The sequence below is a fragment of the Penaeus monodon genome, chromosome 18 (assembly GCF_015228065.2).
Source record: "Penaeus monodon isolate SGIC_2016 chromosome 18, NSTDA_Pmon_1, whole genome shotgun sequence".
NCBI classification, from domain to species: Eukaryota; Metazoa; Arthropoda; class Malacostraca; order Decapoda; family Penaeidae; genus Penaeus; species Penaeus monodon.
The window spans coordinates 46507454-46529276 of NC_051403.1; the positions used below are offsets into that span (position 1 = coordinate 46507454).

Sequence of the window (21823 nt, forward strand, 5' to 3'; positions counted from 1 at the left end):
CTTCTCTCTCTCTCTCTCTCTCTCTCTCTCTCTCTCTCTCTCTCTCTCTCTCTCTCACACACACACACACACACACACACACACACACACACACACACACACACACACACACACACACACACACATACACATACACATACACACACACATACACACACACACACACTCGCACTCACACTCACACACATATATGTATATATGTATGTATATATATATATATATATATATATATATATATAGATATACATGCATATTTATACATATATATACATATACATACACACACACACACACACACACACACACACACACACACACACACACACACACACACACACACACACACACACACACACACACACACACACACATTATATATATATATATATATATATATATATATATATATATATATATATACATACACAAATATATATGTATGTATACACATACATACATGCAAGTGCCTAATCAAAGAACAGAACAAAATAGGTTTACATCATCAAAAGAAAGATCTCCTACAACGAAACAATAAAAAAGCTCCGATGGCCGAACAGCAGTGGCACCCACACCAGATGCAACGAAACTTCGTACCGACAACAACACAATAAAAATAGATCCATGGGCATCATGCGAGTCTCCTGTGCCCTGCATGGAGATCATGTGGGGGGGGGGGCAGTCATGAGAGGAGAAGGTCACGCATGCCCTGTCAGGAGCCATGAGCGCTGTGTCATGCCCGTGGAATTCCATTAGGCTGAGAGAGTCATGCACTGGCAGCGTGACGAGAAGGCGGTGCCACATGACCGACAGCCCAGAGCCACGAACGATCTCAAAAGAAAGAAAGAAAAAGGGAAAATGGTTTATTGTGCGTGCAAAGTGCCACAGACGAGAGAGACCGGGGGCGGGGGTGCCAGGGGGTGCCATTTCGGCGCAGTGCCCAGTTCCCACGTCCCTGGAGCGGAGGAGAGGCCCTCCATCACCTGCTGATTGGGTGAGTGAGTGTCAGAGCGCAGTGGCTCAGTGGCACCGCCGAGGCCCATCTTGGCACTCCACGGTCGCCCAGGGCCGCTCATGGTGCCACTCGCCGCTTCCTCATCACTCTCGTCCTGGACCGCCGGTTATCCGCTGGTCCCTCTCCCCTCCCCCCTACCACTCCCCCTCCTCTCTCTCTGCCAGCGGACCTCGCAAACACACTGGCATTGGCGGAGGTCAGGGCCATTAAAACAAACACACACACTTTATATGAAACAAATGGATATCTATAAACAAGTGTGTGGGTGTGGGGGGGGGGGTGCGTGAGTGAGTGAGTGAGTGAGTGAGTGAGTGAGTGAGTGAGTGAGTGAGTGTGAGTGAGTGAGTGAGTGAGTGTGAATGTGAGTGCGAGTGTGCATATACCAGACATAGACACATACAAACCCATCCACACATGCACCCTCCCCCAGCGCCCGCCTCCCTTCCACCTACGCAATCAGTGTCCTCCTGCCGGTCAAGATAAGCCTCGTCACGTCAGCCTTTTCATTCATCCTGTAACTAAACACACGCATTACTCCTCGGCCGCCCGCCCGCCCCTCCCCCCGCCCTGCCCGCCCGCCGCGCCCTGGACAACTGCACTCTGTCAAAGCCCACCAAGTCGCGCCTACATTTCCTTCTCTCTCCTGCCGCCGCCGCCCACCCGAGGCCATGCCTTCGTATCTGCTTTATATCCGGTGATACGAGGCGGAGAAGCCCTGATATCAACCCTGCCGAAGGTCATGGCGTTAAAAAAGAGAGTGGTGGACTGCACGTAGAAGAGTGGTCGTTGGTGGTCGTGCGTGGGGGGGGGGGGGGGGTGAGGGAGGGGGGGGGGAAGTCGGGCTGCGTGACGACCACGTGTAGTGTGGTATCATGTTTACACTCATCAGCTGAGACCGCACCGTGACTCTTGTTCTACATCATCCCGAAGTAACCGCGCTTAAACCGCACTCTGAGACGTAGATAATCGTCCTGAAACACCAGAAAAAAAATCGCGCCAAAGTACCTTTCGAAGCAACAGATTAAAAGCCCATTACGGAAGATATTACTCAGGAGTACCCCCAAAAGTGAAGCGTAGCGATCCCGAGACTCACGCAACACAAAGACAGCGCGACGATGTTCCCTCAGCCGAGCGACCCCGGATGTGCAGGTCAAAGGCGGCGCGGGGTTCGGGGAGGTACAAGCAGCAGCGAGCAAGGGACAGGGACAGGGACAGAGACGAGAGGGACAGGGAGAGGGAGGACAGGGACAGAGACGAGAGGGACAGGGAGAGGGAGAGGGACAAGGACAGGAACAGGGATAGGGAGGAGAAGGAGAAGGAGAAGGAGAGGGAGGGGACAGGGACAGGAGGAGAGGGAGATGGAGAGGGAGAGAAACAGGGACAGGTGGAGGGGAGAGGGGGGCGGGGGAGGGGGAGGGACAGAGACAGGGACAGGAATGCAAGCAAGTCGAGTCGAGCATTCTATAACATGTTGCAAGGGATGTGGAAGTCATGCAAACACTCTGGGGGGAAGCGGACGACGAGACGCAGCTGATTAGCATGCAGGTGTACGTCATCCGGTGCCGATGCAGTCATCAGCCTTCGCGGTTCTCGACGCGGCGGACAGGCCGGCCGAACGCTCGTCCAGTCGAACGGCAGACGTCCTATGGCAACACCTCCCGAAACTCGTCTAGAAGATCGGTTTTCTCTGGGTAAGAAAATACATCTTTTATCTAGTATTCTAGGCGAGGAGCAGGCCATGCTTTCGTGAACATACGGTGTCAGCGCAGAGAAAAGTGCAGGGCTGTCCTCTGCCAGTGGCCCAACTCGTGCAGTGTTGTGGCTTCAAGGTCACACGCCTGAGTAAGGCCAGTCCCCTCCTCCTTACCTCCTTATGTGCCTCTCCCCTCCCCTCCCCCTCTCCCCGCCTCCTGCGCCAGATATTCTCCACCCGAGGAAAACAGAACCTTAAAAGATCTTTGGAACTGAACTATATGCCCCTAACAATGATCATATCTATGCCCTACCCAACCGCATATTCCTGAAAACTCGTCTTATATAAAATTGAGTTGAAAAACACTCGCCACCAATGCATTTCTGCCACGCCGGTCGAGTCCACATCATCATCTTGAACCCCAGCCAGCTTATTCTCAACCCCTCCCCTCCACCCCCCTAAAAAAACAGCTGAACATCGCAATCACAGCGAATAAAAATAGCCCCCCACCCTCAGAATGAAACCGAAAGCAGCCTGCCTTGTAAAGCTTCTCGACTCCGCCACCTGAGTGAGTGTCAGGGCCTGGGAGATGCGTCACGTGGGAGGCCCAGCGGACACATGCAAGGGGACGGCGCTGCTGAGACTCGGCCGAGGAGGCAACAACAAAGACAGAGAGAGAACACTTGCTAAAATATATTTGGTTGTGTAATAACCCGGAAAAAAGACAACGCTTGCTAATGGGTTTTGTCGTCAATATAACTTCTTCTATGATAAAGTATACTCGGATAAGAGAGGAAATAAAAATAGACAACACTTCTCAACATATTCTGTTGCATGACAGACTATACTCAGGCGTGGAATGAAAAAAAGAAAAAAAAAACAGCCACCACTTGCCAAAATATATCGCTCTATATACCTACACGCGACATACCAGCCTTCACCTTGACTCGCCACGAGGTTGAATGACCGCCAGAGAGCCTATAATCTTAAAAAAAAAAAAAAACGTTTGTACGGAAGTCACTCTTTTACATCACTGGCCTCGTCTGTTTTCGAAGTCCAGCAACGAAGTCACCGCAGCAGCTCAGGCAAAGATGTCACCGGAAGCATTGCTTTCATTTGTCGCTCCTCACGCTCTAGACGTGAAAGAGAAAGTGTGTGTTTTTACGTGCGTTTGCGTGTGTGATTACGTGTTTGTTTGCGTCTGTGTTTGTCTGTGTTTTGTGTATTTGTTTGTTTACGTGTGTGTTAAGTGTTTGAGTATATGTGTTTGCGTTTGTGTATGTGTTTGTTATGCACTTCTGTGTGTTTATTTGTATTTTATGTACTTGCGTGACTGTGTATTTTTGTGTTTTTGTTTGTGTGTGCGCGCGTGCGTATTTGTTTGGGTGTGGGGGAGGGAGGGAAGGAAGGAAGGAAGGAAGGAAGGAAGGAAGGAAGGAAGGAAGGAAGGAAGGAAGGAAGGAAGGAAGGAAGGAAAGAAGGAAGAGAGGGAGGGAGGGAGGGAGGGAAGGAGGGAGGGAAGGAGCGAGAGAAAGAGAGAGAGAGAGAGAGAGAGAGAGAGAGAGAGAGAGAGAGAGAGAGAGAGAGAGAGAGAGAGAGAGAGAGAGAGAGAGAGAGAGAGAGAGAGAGAGAGAGAGGGTCAATGCAATGTACTATGTAAGACAGTAGTGATTTTCATGCATCGCTCCATATTCCCTATTAACCTGGCGTCATATTAGTATATAATTAATTATTGAAGCTCAGGGAAAAATACACGTTAATTGACTACCCTTCTCGAGTGAATAATCCGCAACAAAAAAATAGGCAACACCAACTATTGTCTAAAACCTTTCACGAGACACAAGTTCTCATGCACTGTGTGCAAGCGCATGTTTCTGTGCATGTTCATGTATGTGCACATGCACACAGACAAACAAACAAACACGCACATAAACGAAACGGAGTGCAATGCAATTCACAAAAGCCACGCACATTACATTGCACGAATTTTACATTTAACAATACAGTGACCTAACAAAACATAACAACAAAATTCCCAAACAAGATGATGTCAACCCAGCCCCGTGTAACACTAAACCAAACCTCCTTTTAACCAACATCAATGTTTACTGTCTTTAAATTTCATCGATTTCTTCCCTTTAAATCATAATTCCTGTGGTTGATTAAAAACGTATTCGGTTGTCGTTTCGATCAGGAAGTGACTTACGGGAAGTTAATTTGCAACTTGTCGAGAGCAGGGATGAAAGTGAAGTTTACACCACGTCAAAAAGTCCCACAAACTTGGGCCTTCAAATGTCCTTAAGTTTTTTTCACTCGATTTGGCCACATTTTGGTCACTTCTGAGGGGAGAAGGAGTTCCGCCGCGTGGCACCAACAGTACGACTGGCCAAGGGACGTAGCGCTGACCCCTAGGTTGGCCAGGGAATCGCGGCAGCAAAAGAAAAAGGTTCCCGAGGGGGTCTCGCCAAAACGGAGGAAGAACTTGAGTGTCGCGGCTTCACTACAACTTTTCAAAACCTTTCGGGCTGTTTCTTCGGCCTTCGCGGGTGTCCTGGCCTTCTGGATGCGCCTCCGGTCGCTCGTGTCGTCGTGAGAGGACTCCGGGATCACTTACCAGAGGAGATGAGGCGCGGTGGGCGAGGGTCTCTTACGAAAATCCTTCAGCGAAGAGAATACACAACCTCACGCCGCGAATGCAAGCTCTCGACTGACCCATCGCCGCACCAGCGAGTATAAGCGCCGTGGTCGCTCTATAAGGAAAATGAAACTAAACAAAAGAGCATCGCTTATCTCGAAAACCTAGATTCACATAACAAATCGAACACTATATCACATTCCCGATTGGATACCAGCACCTCCACCTCCGCTGAACTTCGGATCTTTATTTCGCCAAATGTAAATACAGAATCTATCCTGTCAACATGTCAAGGAGGGAGTGAATTGGCCGACCTAAGGACACGAGCAAAGGACGAAGGAAGAGATTAATATCCCTGCCTGCAAAGTGCCCACCAGTGCCAGGGGCAGAAGGAGCAGGACTGGAGGAGAGGAGTGCGTCTGCGCCCGAGACCAGAAGAGCAGAAGAGCCCTGAGAGGAAGGCGTGAGTGAGGCCGCAGCCAGCCAGCTCCTTCTCGCCCGTGTCTCGCTCTCCTTTTTCTTGACATCTCGGGCCTTGCCTGGGCTTGACAGGTGAGGATTCCGCTCCACAAGGACCCTGACTTCATTGCCGTAACGCGTCGTGTAAATGCAAGTTAAGACGGTGCCACGACAGTACCGGCACCCGAGTTGTATTTTTACCTGTTAACGGTGACAATGTGACTAAATTAGACTGACCTGTCACCATAGGGGTCGACATGCTGCATAGTCACCGTTGGGAAATGAGATCATCATCATTTGACGTGATAGAAACCAGGGTGTTGTAGAGTCTATTATGTAAAGTGAGTTTATGTAAAAACTAATTTACATTGACCTGTCACTGCAGTGGTTAATTGTTGCCTACCCTTTAAATGTTAAGTGACAATTTTGTAATTATTCATTAGTTTGTGATTGAAAAGTTTTTTTTTCTCATGGTTATGTGACTTAGTGCCAGTTGCATGTCCATTATTTGTTTTCTGCATAAGAGAGAAGACTTCTTGTTTTGTGAGAAGAAAAAATCAATATGTTAAACAGCCATGAAAATATAGAAAAATACATAGTGTCATTTGATTTAGTTTGACACCAGTCACCACAAGGTAAAATGTACATGGGAGGGATAAATCAGTGAATTCTAGGATATTTTATCTAGGATATGTCACTGTTGCAAATTTTAAACAAGAAATTAATTTAATCTTATAGATAACATATTCAGTAATGGCAGAGGCAGACAATCATTGTGGTTGCTGCAGTTTGTGCTCTGGTAAAGGCCTTGAAACATTGAGATAGATCTTTGATTGGTTCCTCATTATGAATATAAATCTCCTGGGAGGTCTTCAAGAGCAATCAAATGTCTGCAATTTCTATAATTAATAAAGGTGGTTTCATGAGTATCCATGTCATATTGTGAGTTCTCAGTCTCAAAAGAATATGATATAATTGCAGTGGTTCCAAAGCAGGTTGTTACTTGCAATTTGTGATAGAAATGTCAATTCCATGTACTATTTACATTGTCAGTTATATGCCGTAATATTGCCTCTTTTAGTAAAAATGTATTTCTTTGTATTTTAAAGGGTATTATATTATATGTCTGATGGCATTTCTCTGATACATTGTGTAGTTAGGCCACAGAAGAGCCAGAAACTTGGGGAAAAAAATGAAAGACACCACCTTACTTTTTTCTATACTTTAGATGGTAATTGATGGGGCTTTGCCCCCAACCCCCCAGTAAACATTGCCTTCACCTCAGTATGCATTGCAAGATAGAACTGAAACTCTGGAGTACCAAATGGACTTAGATGAAGTGGGTGTGTATGTGCAGGCAAAAAAACAGGCAGATACTAGTCTGCCAGAGAACAAGGAAAAATGATTTTCTACACCAAAAAGTGTATCTCTTACAGAAAATATCAGATGTATTAACCAGTGGAAAGACAAGGTTCAAGATAGGTGTGATGGGTGGGAATGAGGTTCTGAAAGAATAAAAAGAGCAAAGAGGTTAATATTGTCTCTTTCAGATGCAATAAAGGACTTTATTTACATTTTATTTCAATTCTCCTATTCCTATTTTATATTTATAGTGCTCCGCAAGACCTTAGTCAAAGAAATCAATTAGTAGTTGTCCCTTATATCACATTTATAATTTCCTTGATTCTGGAGAAAAGAATCTTATTGTTATTAATAATTATCTGAAAGTTACTAACAAAAACAACAGTAATAATATTAATGACGTTAGAAAGAAAAGAAGACACGAGGAATGGTGATATCAAGTGAAGACAGGTAGACCTACTGATTGAATCCGTGGTGACTAAGCACTTGTGAAATTATCTATGTGGAAATGAAGCTCATAAAGTAAGCACTACAGTTACCTAATGCATAAGTAATTTTTTTTATAAGTTAACTTGTGTTTTTATGGGTGCATAATAAGCAGCATGTTTTTTTTTTCCCCCATTATTTCAGTTACAAAAACAAGATGCTGCGTTCATTGTATGCTTACAAGGGAACTCATGCCCGTACACTTGGATTCCAAGTGGGTGACAAGTTCATGGAGATTGGGCCTTCGAGAGATCCCAACTGGCTGCACGTGATCAACGAACGAGGTTCTGTGGGATATGTACCCAAGAATTACATATCTGCAGATGAGGTAAAGGATGAGAAAGTTTGTCAAAAATTGTAATAAAACCTTGATTGTTATGTATTTTGTGGATGTATTGGGATTAGGAAAAGCCTTTAACGAAATTGTCCAAATCGGGTAAGTAGGGCACCTCTCTCTCTCTCTCTCTTTATTTTTATCCTAAAATTTTGAGACTGCCCGTAGGCATAACGTGGTGAATCGCTGGCCTTGGATTTGCTTTGGGGTTTTTGTTTCCGGTTCTTGCCTCTTATTATTTGCTTTTAATAAACTTACCTGCAGAAGAAATATTTATTTTTCCTGAATATGATCTCATTTATTTCCACTTTGCAAAGTTTTTTAAATTGTTTTATTATGATTTTATTCTCGGTCTTTGTCTTTGTAGACCAAACTGCCTCGTAAAAATATACATGCTTATTATTTTTTAACAATCTGGGTACTACTCTGCTGGAAAAAAATATACTCGCAAGTAGGGGTTTACTTTTTACTCTTTTTACTTTTCATGTGTTCTTTTGCCGTTTAACTCATTTTTATTCTTTTCTTTTTTTTCCTTATTGTCTCCTTTGTACTCAAATCCTGTCCCGAGCAGAGTTATGTACGAGGGCAACCTTGCCAGCAAGAAGACCCTGCACAGGAATCAGAGGTAATATGTGATTGCATGTGGATTTTGTCATAATGTAATACTTAAATTTTGAGAAAAAATTATTATTATTATTATTGTAAATATTCATATTCATATTATTATTATTATTATTATTATAATTATTATTATTATTATTATTATTATTATTATTATTGTCATCATTTTTAAAGTTTTTTTTTGTCAATGTTATTTTTATTATTGTTATTGTTGATATTATATTTTGTCATCATCATCATCACCATTGTTATTATTATTATTATCGTTGTTATTATTGTAATTGTTTATTATTATTATTATTATTATTATTATTATTATTATTATTATTATTTTATTATTGTTTTTTTTTCTTTGTGTTCTTTTATACAGTTACATATTTTTGCATGCCTCTGAAAGCTCTTTAATTGCTAACCAAGCACTCACATCATCAGAGCTGTAATAATAATGATTCTGAGTTTTATGAGGACGATGTGATGATGACAGAAATGTGTATCAAAGTAGTGATTTATGATTTGCATTCTGAAATTATTTATACTATACTTCAATATTTACAGAAAACCCATTCATGTTAATGTGCTTTTAAAAAGTTTATGAGAAATATATAGAAGTCCCTTTTCTATATTTTTAGTTCATTTATTTATATTTAACTATGTTTACTATGATTTCTTGCTGTGTATAAATGCAATCAAGGTTATCAGTAATTTTAAAGTGTGCCAAAAATAACTATTGTCATGACATCAGTCAGTTTTGTATTAATGTTATATAATTTATTACTGCAAAAAGAATATGAAGGAAAGTAAATGATAGGACTACCTTAATGTCTTTAATGAATTTTTATCAACAGTAGTTCACCTGCTGTAACAACTAATTAGTCTTATGCTAATTTCTGCACCATGACAGATTCTTTAGGGTTCACATGGACTTTGCTCTTGTGTTTGTTTTTACTACAATATTGCTTGTAGATTTTTTACACTTCCATTTGTTTTCTTAAAGCCGAAGAGATACCCATTCTCAAAAAAGAAAAAAATCAAACTAGCCCTATTAAAGTTATTCATTTTCAGGCTCCTCCCATTGATATACTTGAGTTCATTGACGGTTGCATTGAAGCCATACATTTGAATGCAAGTGAACGAGGAGGCAACTACACTCGTGGCGAGCACGATGCCCTCCATAAGCTTGTAGAATTGAGGCAGGATTGGTACACCAAGTGTCCTCCGTCCTCGCATCCCACTAAGCGTCCTGCTCCTCCACCGCCACAAGTGAGTGTATTTTATTATGGTCATACTGTTACAGCAGGATTTCAAAATAAGTAAATACTTCTAAAATTTTTGTAACAAGAATATAACAGGAGTATTTCAAAATGCATAAATACTTCTAAAATTTTAGTAACCAGACCATTTAAGGTATTGACGCTCATGCCACAAAGTTATGAAGTGATCATCTTTAAGCTGACTACAACACCTTTCAGATATTCATTAGTAGTAGTTGATTTATTGCCATTTGCTAAAGAATCATTATCATTTTCATGAATGCTAAAGTCTAACTATGGATGCATGTATTGAGCATCCAAGTGGCTGTATTTAAGTCAAAAACATTCTTTACAAAGTTATGCATTAGTTATTATTAGTATATTTCTATCAGGTTTTCACTTGATAGAAATTCAAAAGTATCTATATCTTTTGTAATACTCCTGCATATTGATTTTTGATTGTAATTTCATTATTCCCAGCCTTCACATTCTTATGAATATTAGTGGTTGTTTCCTTTATATAGTTGTTTGTTAAGCTATGGATATCTCATGTAAATACAGAATCCTCATCAAGCAAAAACAGAAGCTATAAAGAGGATTCCTTTCTTTCCTACAATAACAGCGCACAACGTCTCAGCTCAGTGTGGATAGCGTTGGCAGCCTACCCTCCCCGTGTCTCCCCGGAACTCCACGCAGCCCTTCAATATCAGCAAGTGGGTCGTCAATTAGCTTAGGGCCCCCACCCAAGGAAGCAACACCAACAGAATCTTCTGCTGAAACCACGACCAGCTTCATGGCTCGAGGAGAATCTCTCGGTACTAGATTCCACGTGGTTTTATGGTCTCCTTTTCTCCTCTTTTTTACTTACTGGATATAAATTGGGAGATTGGTGTATTACATTATTAGTGTGGATGATTTCACTGCTTCTGTATTGTATTTTTTGCTAAAATTACCCATTTTTTATATGTCCTCCATTGTTTTATCCAGTCACAGAGTTTTCCATCAGACTTGTACTAAATAGAAAGGAATTTTATGTGTAAGTACAGATGTATATTTTATTCATTGTAAGATATTTCCACAACTACTTCAAATGGATATTACAGTGATGTTGCAGAAGTATATTATTGTAAATACTTTTTTCAGTCTTCTGATATTAGAGATAAATGTAAATATATCATTGAGAATGAATAAAGATAATGTATTGTGATGAAAAGTTGGAGCAGGTCATTGTTGCTGTTGGAAAGAATTGGTAACCGAGAGAAGGCAGACAGGGATATGAAAGGGCTGATTCCTGTTGCCATCAGTTTTATTGAAAGACTTTCCTGTGTATCTGTATTCATTTTAGGCACTTACTGAAACATCCTTATGATATTTAACATGTTATGAACTTGTGTTTTGTAGTTCGAGATGAGAGCAGCGGAAGCAGCGAAGGTCATGATACGAGTATAGGTTATGAATCTGAAATGAGAAGTGATGTAGATTCAGTGGTCCAGACAAGTATCAAGTAAGTATATTTTATGTTTTCTGAAATTCTTCTATGATTATTTAACCTTCATGTTAAAGGATTAACATAGAATTATTTTAAATAATACAGGGAGGCTCAAAGAAAATGCATCTTTATCTAATTTACTTTTAGGTCACTTGTGTCTCAAGTGCCAAAGGAATATCTTCGCACATTAGTGGAAGAGGTGCGCAGCAGCACTAGTATAAGCTACACTACTAGTCATCAGGTACAAAATGTTTATTTTCGTATATTCAATTTTTTTTAGTGGATGGTACAGGATGATTTGATAGGTTTTATGCAAACAGAAGTTATTCCCAAGTAGTTTGTAATAGCTGAATTACCCATTTTAATTATCATTTGGTTGAAAAAAAACCTACTGTTGCCTATTTTCTTTTTCACGTTTTTAGATGATGTAAATTTTAACCAGCAAAGAGAGAAATGTGAATTGTATACTGGCTGAACCTCAGTATTGCAATTGGAGTCTTGAGTATTACTAGATCTTCAAATATTTAATTTCGAAGCAGGTATCATAGTTTTAAAATACATCCATTACATTAGGTTTACATGTATCCTCACAATAGACCCATGAATTTGTATGGCAGATGATACAGGTGTTTTGTCTGTTCATAGGAAGTTTAGGGAAAAAAAAAAATCTGTTAAGGTTTAGATTACATTAATCCTCCTTTTTTTTTTTTCTTTCTTTATCATGTGGTTTGCATTATAGTATTTAAATTATTTTATTTTTGTATATTTGTTTCGAGGTGTATCATCTCCAGAGTGCACCATTTCTTTAGTTTAATTCATCTTGCACAGCTTAATCAGATTTCCACTCAAAAATATATCCAAATTTGGTCAAACTCTCTTTGAAATGCAGATCATCAAGAGTTTAACAAAGTAACCCAGCCAATATCAGTACCACTATATCACGCTAAAGAGCTTTATTCCCAAGGACAAGACGTCTAAGACTCCCACAAGAACTACTCAGCACCGTACGACTCTCAGTTATCTGTCTACTCAAAGGGTAAAACGGCAGGGAAATACAATGCCAGAGTGTGAAGCGTATGGCATGGAGAGCTTTGGATTTCCCCCAAGTCGCCTTCTATCCCTCCCTCAACTCTAGCAGTTATTAAATCTCAGAAATAAGTGTTATAGCTAATATATAGCTGTCAAATGTGTATGAAGCTCTGAATATAAACACAAGAGCTGACTGTAATTATTGTGAACACAGGTTTGTTGTAAGAAGAAAACAAAAAGATGTTCCAAGGAGGAAATAATCATAAAATTTTAACTTCAAGAAACCAATTTAATGGATCCCACTGCATTCATGATAAACCTTTCTGAACCTATTTCCAAAGATGAAATACCTATTCAGGCTGTGTTTAGTTTATATGTAATGTTTATTCCTATTTTTTTCTAAACATTTCCAAGGGACAAAATGGCTTGTTGACAATTTCTTTCTGTTACAATTGCTGCATGTATAAGTTTTTGGCTTAGTTTTATAACCCTTGATTTTTATTTGAAACTAACATTGATATTATGCTTAATGTTGCTGCTTCTTTTATATTTATTTATTTATTTATTCATTTATTTATTTATATATATATATATATATATATATATATTTTTAATATTATTATTTATTATTATTTTTTTTTTTTTTTTTTTTTTTTTATTATTATTATTATTATTATTATTATTATTATTATTATTATTATTATTATTATTATTAATAATAATAATAATAACAACTATTCAAATGTTTGACTTTGGATTTGAAATAAGTATAATTTTTTGCTGCTCCAGTATAGAAAAATTAAATTGTAGTGGACTTTATATTATAACAGAAAAACATTAATTAGCATATTAGAATATTGGTGAAGTACAGAGTTGAAGCGTTGACATAACAAATAGATTTTAATTGTATGGGACTACACCAGAATTTAAAATCAAAACGTGAACAGGAGTTAGGAATTAAGAACAGTTCAGAGAGAACAAAAATATGTGGGATGACAATGCTAAGTATGAAATTTGTTTAATAAAAGAACAGTTCCTCAAGGTGTTGTTAAGAACAAGATTTTTTTCTCGCTGACTGAAGGTTTCAACCAACAGGTAGTCGAAGTGGTGCTGAATTCGTTAGCTACAGCCTTACCTGTTCTCCAACCACTGTGCTTACACATCCTGTCAAGCAAAGGAGGTTAGTGTTTTTAACTTAAAGTTTGGGGTTTATATATATTAGATTTAATGAGACTTCAGAAGAAATTCTTTTGAAAGTGACCGAATGGCATTATGGCAGTTACGAAATATGATAATCCCAAGTGATGAAAAGTAGTAAGGCATATTATACATACTTACCAGATCAAGTGGATGGAGGAGCTGACAAATGGCAACAGAGTTCAGATGGCCGACGTCTAGTGGAACTCCTGGAAAAACTGCGAGAATGCAAGGATGACGAGCAACAGCGTTCTTGGGCATTGCATGAAGATGAGCACACCATCACTACTCATCTGTCTGATCTCCTGGATTTGTTGGTGAGTTCAGAAGAATCTGATCTCTCAAGGTGGAACATTAAGTGTTGAAATAGATTGTGGAGGAGGTCTGACAGTGTAGAGAAACTGAAAAAAAGATCAGGGTATGTGAAAGAAGAAGGAAGAGATATCCTTCAGTATATTAAAAGAGTATATGATGAGAAATTACCCTATCTGTGCCAAAAATAGTCTTAGTAGGATATTTTACTATCAAATATAGGTAAAATTTATTAATGTATTTAAAGAGTTGGCATCTAATAAGATCATATAGGATGGTTTGAAAGAGGGATCCCACTTTTCAGATGAAGCTGTTTACTCCTCTAAAAAGAGAATTGCAAGACATTAACAAAAAGATTAATGAAATGACTGTTAGGCTTGAAAGCATGAGAGAGCAACTGCATATCACATTTTCAGAACACTGGAGACCTGATGGTGTGTCGAAGTGTTTTGTCCCTGGATGATTTTAGACCTTTGTTGACCCTGGTGCAGTACTACCAGATGGAAACAAGGTGGCCTCTTCGGAAACTTCTGCTGCAGGTAAGCCTAATAGCATTAAAGTAGTTCGGCTTGTATGGTATTGCTATTCCAAACTGGGTCAGCTGATCATTCATGCTTTTAACACTTGCAAATGCTATTGTATAAACAAGGAGAATTCCTTGTGCCTGACATCTTCACTAAAGTTGGCATATAAGATCATGTTTTCATCATGTAAGAATGGCTGATGATAAAATGTGTTGTGGAATATAACATTTTGATTTGTTGTTGTTTGATGAAATGTGGTGTTATGTATATAGATTGTACTGTATTTGTCTTTGTGAGAGATTAGTTTTTGTTATACGTCTTATATTTTTTGTCCAATTTGTTAATTGTTTTAACAGTTCTCTCTCATGTGAAAAGTGTGAGTATTTAGTGCTTTTGGTGGACAGCTACAGTTTCATGTGAAGCAGATTTTAAATACAATGCAATATATGCTTTCAGGTCTTTGGTGCTGTATGTCAGATGTCGGCAGCAAATATTTCTTATCTCTCTGCTTCGGTGTTCCCAGTTGAACTTACAAGGTTAGCAGTCTTTGCATGTAGTCATTTGCACATAAATGTTGGTAATAATGTCTTTTTTCTGTCCTTTTTTATGAATTTGCACAGTAGCTCAACTTTACATGTTCATAATGACCCACTCCACTCGACTGCATATCTCTTGTCATTTTTGTAGTGCCATTAACCCTTATGATCCAGATGACATGACCATCACATCATGAAAAAAGTTAGCTTGAGGGGCAGGTGACCTGAACATGATGTCATGGGAAAATTTGCTCTGAGCCAGGGTGACACAAACTTGCAGTCATATGCATTTCATCTGAAAGCTGGGGTGATGGGTAAGACTCACCACAAGTACACAGAGCTCTGGAAGGGTGATTTGGCATTTAGGAAGGGGCTTTTGCAGTATTTCCATCAATAAATGAGTGGAATAATAATAATGACTGGAAGAGTGCTAGCTCCAGGGAGGACACTGTTTCCATGCTCAGGATCCTATTCCTGCCCACCAGCACTGGTAGTGCAGATTGTATTCCAGAAAATTGAATAATATGAAAAAAATGAAAAATACATAATTAACAAAATGTTACTTATTATTATTATTGCCCTGAGTTACAGACTACCTAGAGAGATGATATGTAGTCTGTGCAGGGAACAGAGTCTATTACCATCTGGATAAAGCAAATCAAATGACAAATATAGACATTGGAAAATAACAAAAAAGTTAAAAAAGCATAGGCAGAAAAAGACAAAATGACATTGCAGAGGGGAGGCATGGAGTCTTGGCACTGCACATGTTTGTTTACGTATGACCTACAAACTGCACACCTGGCAGAGTGTCCCCTCACATAACCCTAATGACCGTATTTTCGGCCACTTGATGGCAGTGAAGCATCCAGATCCAGTGGATTAAGAGCAATACCTCTGAGCAACTGTGGAAGTGATATGCGTATTATCAAGTTTTGTAGTAATCTCTCTCGTTTTTGAATTAAGTTATAATTTTTTTGCTGTATTATTTTTTTTTTGGCATTTACACAATCTCTAGAGATCTAGAATTGTGCCTTATTATAATAATGGTAAAACTTGATCATGAATGTTTTTGTTTGACATGAGGAAGTCCAAAAACAAGATTTTTAGAATATTCATTCTCAGACCATTTTCATACAAAGATAATGTTATATTGAGAAGTATTACATTTCTCACTATTATATTTTTATTTTTCCGCAATGGCAGAGAACTGCTTGACAGCACATACAACCAGGAGCGGCTGAGGTATACTTCCTTGGTGCTCGGGATGGTGCTGTGTATGGGGGATACTCTACCATATCCTCATTTCTGTAAGAATGACAAGCAAGCCTCAAAGATCACTTTCCTTGTCTCCATTTATTTATTTATCGATGTATTTATTATTATTATTATTATTATTATTATTATTATTATTATTATATATATATATATATATATATATATATATATATATATATATATTTTTTTTTTTTTTTTTTTTTTTTTTTTTTTTTTTTTTTTTTCTCTCAATATCATAGTTTTTTTTTTCTGAGTTCTCTTTCTAATCCTTTGTCATATCAAAATGCACATATTTGTAAAGTAAAATAGATAACCAGTAGTATTGGCATTGCTCTCCTGTTTAAGAATGGTTAAGAATATTCTCTGGCCTAGGTGTGATGAATGAAAACTTCATGAATGTACTACTTGATGGAATAGAGCAGTACCACGAGGACCCTGACACAGAACAGCTGGCAGAGTTGTACCTAGCCATAGTCCTAGCCTTCAATCTCCAATATACGACGCTCCCGCCATCAGCAGCTAACCCTCCAAAATCTTGCGAGGCCCCAGAAGAGGGGGAAGGTGAAGTTAAGAGTCAGTCCAATGGAGACCTTGAGGAAAATAAGGATTCCTCGAAAACTGCGATGGGAGCTGACTCCGAGAATATAATCATCAAGTTGTTATCGAAGAGGGAAAATACAAAGTACTTCACAGAGAAGCTTCTGCTCTTGTTCAATAGGGAAGGTATGTGTGGCAGATTTGACATCTTTTTTACTACAGATTTTTGAAGATGTAGATATTAATATGTTCAAGAATGTACTGAAACACATACATGGGGACAGAAGTCTAATTTAGATATAATTCTTCCCTGAAACATGTTCTAACTCGCATATTTCTGTTCGGTCTCTGCAGAGGATCCATTAGCCATGTTCGACCACGAGCCTCGGCCGCCTCACTCAGTACTCAAGATGATGAGGGATATGTATTCCACAAGGGCTACTGCTTCAATCTTCTACACAAATGATGAATGCGTAGTGTGTGATATTATCATAAGACAGTTGTCGGACCTTCCTGCAGATGACAAGGTGAGGATACTGTATAGATTTGCACGTCTTTACTTCCTTACAGTTCCTTGTCCACTTCTTCATTTACATGTGAAATTTAATGTAAGAAGAGGCATGACAGAGCAGAATTGTGGGGTTGACATGTCATTTTTCCAAACCATTAAATTTTATAAATTTTTATTTAGAAGTAAATGCAAAAATCACGAAAGATAAAGGTTGATCATGTGGATTTCTCAGTTGTAAATTGTTTTTTAATTGATGTAGGTATATTATTGTAATTTATGAATACTGGAACAATTGGTATGTTATTTCCTGTTAAAATTGCCATCATATTCCTTGTCCCTTTCAGCGTCGGAATGAATACTTACACCTTATGGAGGGAGTCATAGTAGCTGGGAGATGGACAGAACACCAACATAGACGCAAAGAATTGTGCTCCAGCTGTGCCAATATACTTGCCGAGGAGGAACCAGCGGCAGTAGATGATCAGAAGATCATCAATTCCCTCATGGAAAGTCAGCCGTACTTTTTTCATGTTTGAGTGATGTAAGTACGTCAAGCATCCTGTTAGGAGGTGTTTCATAAATGTATACAGATTTGGTTATCAAGTTCTGTAAAGTTTTCCCTCCCTTTTCTATTTTCTTTTCTTTTCTTTTTTCTTCTTTTTAAAAGAAAAGCAAGTGGTTTCAATTATTTTTTGACCACCAAGAAAGTATTTTGATTGTGATGTCCAGCAAAATAGTATGCCAAGCTTTATATTTTTTAAACATAAAGAAAAATCTTCCATGAGAAATTATGTGCCAACTGTAGGATCCTGTACACTATACACTATTCAATGTATCCTAGGGCTTGAATGGGCATTAGTATGAAGTGTGATAGCCCAGTGACATGTGTGCAGCTTTCAGTAGGAGGTCTTGGGAAGAGTGAGAGTGACATAGAGGAAGAACATGAGCTGGAGATACCACTTGAAAAAAGGACACCAGAGCCCATTCTTGTAATTATTTTTGTTATTATTATTATTATTATGATTAATATTATTATTGTTATTATCATTATTGTTATTCTTAGTTGCCATTACTACTGGTGTAATTGTTGATATTATTATTATTATTATTATTATTATTATTATTATTATTATTATTTGTAAAGTGGTACATATCAAAAAAGAATTTTTTTATATTACCTCAGATTTTGAGAAAGGATTGTCACCTGTCAAAGTGCACATACAGTATTATTTTACATAAACATGTTTTATCATTTGAATTTTGGGCTTACAAGGCTTTTTTCAAATACATTAGTTCATCTTTTAACATGTAGCATACATGATGGTGATTCCTGTTCTGGCATAAGTGAAGAGAATGGTAAATATGAATTTGGTTTATCATAAATTGTATCTCACAAATTGTACACAGTTCATAGAACTTTTGGAAATAATTTTCCTGAATAGTAATAAGATATTGTTTGATTTCAATAATTTGAGACTTGATTATTATTCTGATTTGGTTGAGTATTCTCCATTATAGTTCCTTCATAAGGGCATTATGTAAGTTTACTGTATGTCATATGCTGAGCGGACAGCTGTGTTTGAAATACTCAAATCATAAGTTAAGATTTCCACAGAAGAAGTTTGAGAAGGAAATTGGTAGCTGCAGGTTCTGTGCCTGGAAAATACACCTATAAAAGGTCTTATGGTGTATGCTTACATCATATGTCTATTAATGATTGAGCAGGGATAGGATAAGTGAAGGAATGTAAAGTGGTAAATAGATGATTATTAGTAAAATTCGGCTTTGATATTTGGACTTTGATATTTAAGAAAAAATAAAAAATAAATTGTGACATAAAGCTAAATTATCAGTAATGAAGGGCAATGCAGTTTACCCCAAAATGCCATTTATATGTTTTTGTATGGTAGTGTAGATATTGTTATTTTCCCTGTTTGTACATTTTATTGATATTTGGATTTTTTTATAGCATGTGACATACAGTAAACTTTCTAGCATAGTTTAATTTTTTTGTTTGCATTAGTGGAAGATGATAAGTTGTTTTGTGAACTGTGTATTTAATTGACTTAAATTGATTCCTGAACTTTGGTTATTCAGAAAATGACTATCATTTACAACTGAAGCTTTAACTTGATTTTGACGAGACAATATATTTAGAAGTAAGACTCATATGGATCAGTGCCTTTTATTATCAACATTTGTCAGCAGCTGATAAAATGTCAAAGGCTGTTTAGATGAACTCCAAAACTATTTTTAAAAAATCTAAAGGCAAGGGTTGCTTGCCGGTTTCCTGCTCAGATGCAGTGTTCAAAACGTCTTCAAAAGCTTTTGCTGACAATCAATTTGGTGGATAAATGTTGGATATCTCTTTCTTTTCCCCTTGATAGGAAGATATATATATGTAATATAGTTTTAGCAACTACAACTTTTTCCTTAGCATGAAGATATATATGTTGAATCATAACTAAGTTGCCATTTTTTTAGGAATAAACATGTTACCATATTTTTACAGGAAAGGTTAGGATAAATGTGGCTTAGTTGAGGTCTCCAGAGTATTGTTATTACCAGTGAGTTTTTTATTCGTTTTTGTTATTTTTTTATCTCTCATTATCATTTCTGTTGGAGGTTGACTATGGTTAGTGTTTAAAATTACATTTGCAGTAATTGGTAAGAAAATCATATTAATTGGTGATTGCAGAAGTGATTTCTTTCAGTCTGATAAAAAGACAAGGCTGGTTGTGCATGCACAAACTCTGCATTTTTGTAGATTATAATGTGGTACTGAACAGCACTTTACCGAGACATTTTTACTGACATTTTGTAATTTAAGTTTTACCTAGTTCATTATAAGAGACTGTTTTGTCCATAAAACTTTAAAAAAGAGTGAAACATACAGAGAAAAAATTAAGGTATGAAAAATATTTCATATGTTAAAAATTGTAATTACAGTCTAACTTGTCTTTAATAAAGATAGAAAGACACTAACAGCTGTACTTTGGTAATATGCCAAAAAGAAGGTAAAAATAAGAAATTGACAATATTCACAAGAGCAGCATTGTTATAAACGTGAATAAGGAGGATGTTTTGGGGTCTCCTGATTCGAGAGTTCTTATACCTTTGATTTTCCATTATTATTAATTTTGTTATTGCTAATATTAAGGTTCTGAGTTCTGTTTGTTAGGTGCCATATTTGTTTTTTGTTTTTTGTTTTGTATTTTATTTAATGAAAGTAACATATTTTACCATAGTCATTTAGATATGAATGCTTTACCTTTAATTTAGGAACTAGTGCATGATTAAAGAAAAGACAGCACTAATTTAGGTCTGCGTTTTGAGTTCTGTAATAAAGCGTATGTCAGGAATTTAGCAGTTTCGATAATCTGGGAAGCAGAGAATCTCCAGACAATTTTTCCGAAGTAGTCTTTGCAAACATTTATATTTACTCACCAATCTTAGGGAACAAAAATTGTTATTAGTCAGATGTTCATACAATATTTGTTGCTTTAACCTTTGTACATATATCGTGCATGGAAAGATTGTTGGTTTGATATGATTAAGCTTGGGTTATATTGTCGATATCATGAAGTATATTTTAAGATATTAGTGTTACTTATCTCAGTTCATAGTTTGAGAAACCATCTTTGATAGTAACAGTAGTTGCACAGATTGTTAGTATTATATTTGATAATGATTATTTTTCCCAGTTTTCTTGATATGCTTTCTTTGCGTATATGTATATGCATGCCTGCAAAAGTGCATGGGTATGAATGTAAGGAAATTTGGTTTGCATGGATGAAAAGGATTACAAATTTGTAATTTCTTGCTAAATATGCAAAGAGAAAATATTTAAAAATTGCAACATTTGTTATCAAAGATGATTTATAGGACAGTTTTAATCAGCATGCATTACGATATCAAGAAACTTATACAGTATCCTGCCAGAAAGTGAGTAAGAATTGTAAAGAAATAAAAATATTATGCGAGTGACTATTAAAAACTGAAAAAAATGTATGAAAAGAAATGATTGGCTGAGAGACTTCCTTTCTACCAATACACCGTCCTAACATAAACACGTACTACAGTTTAGCTGGTATTGTGTTATTTTCAAAGCGAAGAGTTTTATATAAACTGAAAAATATTTGCTAATACTTGCACGTATAGTATCATATAATTTGATCCAAGGAAATCTGGTCGATTGTGAATAAGGAATATACAAATACGATTTACAGAAGTATTTGCTTCAATTCAAGGGCATTTGGAAATTGTACAGCAACTTTGCTTTAGACTGATTGTACAACAGACCTGGCACATGATAGATTTTTTTTTTTTTTATTAATATTTTTTGTTGTTGTTTATTTATTTTTCCCCTTTCTGTTATTTTGATAATGAGAATGTCATGTAAGTGTTTATCAGTCAATGTTTATCAAACTAAAGACGTGATAAGAATCATTTATTTGACATTAGTCGAAGAAGCTAAAAATATAATAAGGCTTTTTATGGTTTTAAAATTATCAAAAGAAGTATAAATCAGATATTAACAACGTATTATATTTGATTA

At 37.5% G+C, this 21823-nt stretch overlaps 1 protein-coding gene across 2 annotated transcripts; it reads left to right on the top strand.

Annotated features, from left to right (window-relative positions):
* Nucleotides 1-2477: 2477 nt before the first annotated feature.
* Nucleotides 2478-20250, top strand: LOC119584535 (NCK-interacting protein with SH3 domain-like). Of its 2 annotated transcripts, none has more exons than XM_037933211.1 (15): nt 2478-2703; nt 7792-7975; nt 8553-8606; nt 9665-9862; nt 10475-10667; nt 11254-11356; nt 11489-11582; nt 13466-13550; nt 13712-13884; nt 14296-14418; nt 14860-14939; nt 16146-16249; nt 16590-16940; nt 17109-17281; nt 17610-20250. In XM_037933211.1, exons 1-15 carry the CDS (start codon nt 2504-2506, stop codon nt 17799-17801), a joined length of 2307 nt encoding a protein of 768 aa, XP_037789139.1. In that variant the 5' UTR covers nt 2478-2503; the 3' UTR covers nt 17802-20250. The 2 variants fall into 2 exon arrangements, with proteins under 2 accessions (XP_037789139.1, XP_037789140.1); XM_037933212.1 differs by lacking the exon at nt 2478-2703 and adding an exon at nt 5548-5892.
* Nucleotides 20251-21823: the final 1573 nt, after the last annotated feature.

Bases quoted from the DNA above. Each gene is read 5' to 3' on its own strand.
- LOC119584535 (XM_037933211.1), top strand. From the start codon at position 2,504: ATGCAAACACTCTGGGGGGAAGCGGACGACGAGACGCAGCTGATTAGC. The intron at 13,885-14,295 runs GTGAGTTCAGAA...TCACATTTTCAG, and splicing joins CTGATCTCCTGGATTTGTTG to AACACTGGAGACCTGATGGT. The intron at 14,940-16,145 runs GTTAGCAGTCTT...CCGCAATGGCAG, and splicing joins TTCCCAGTTGAACTTACAAG to AGAACTGCTTGACAGCACAT.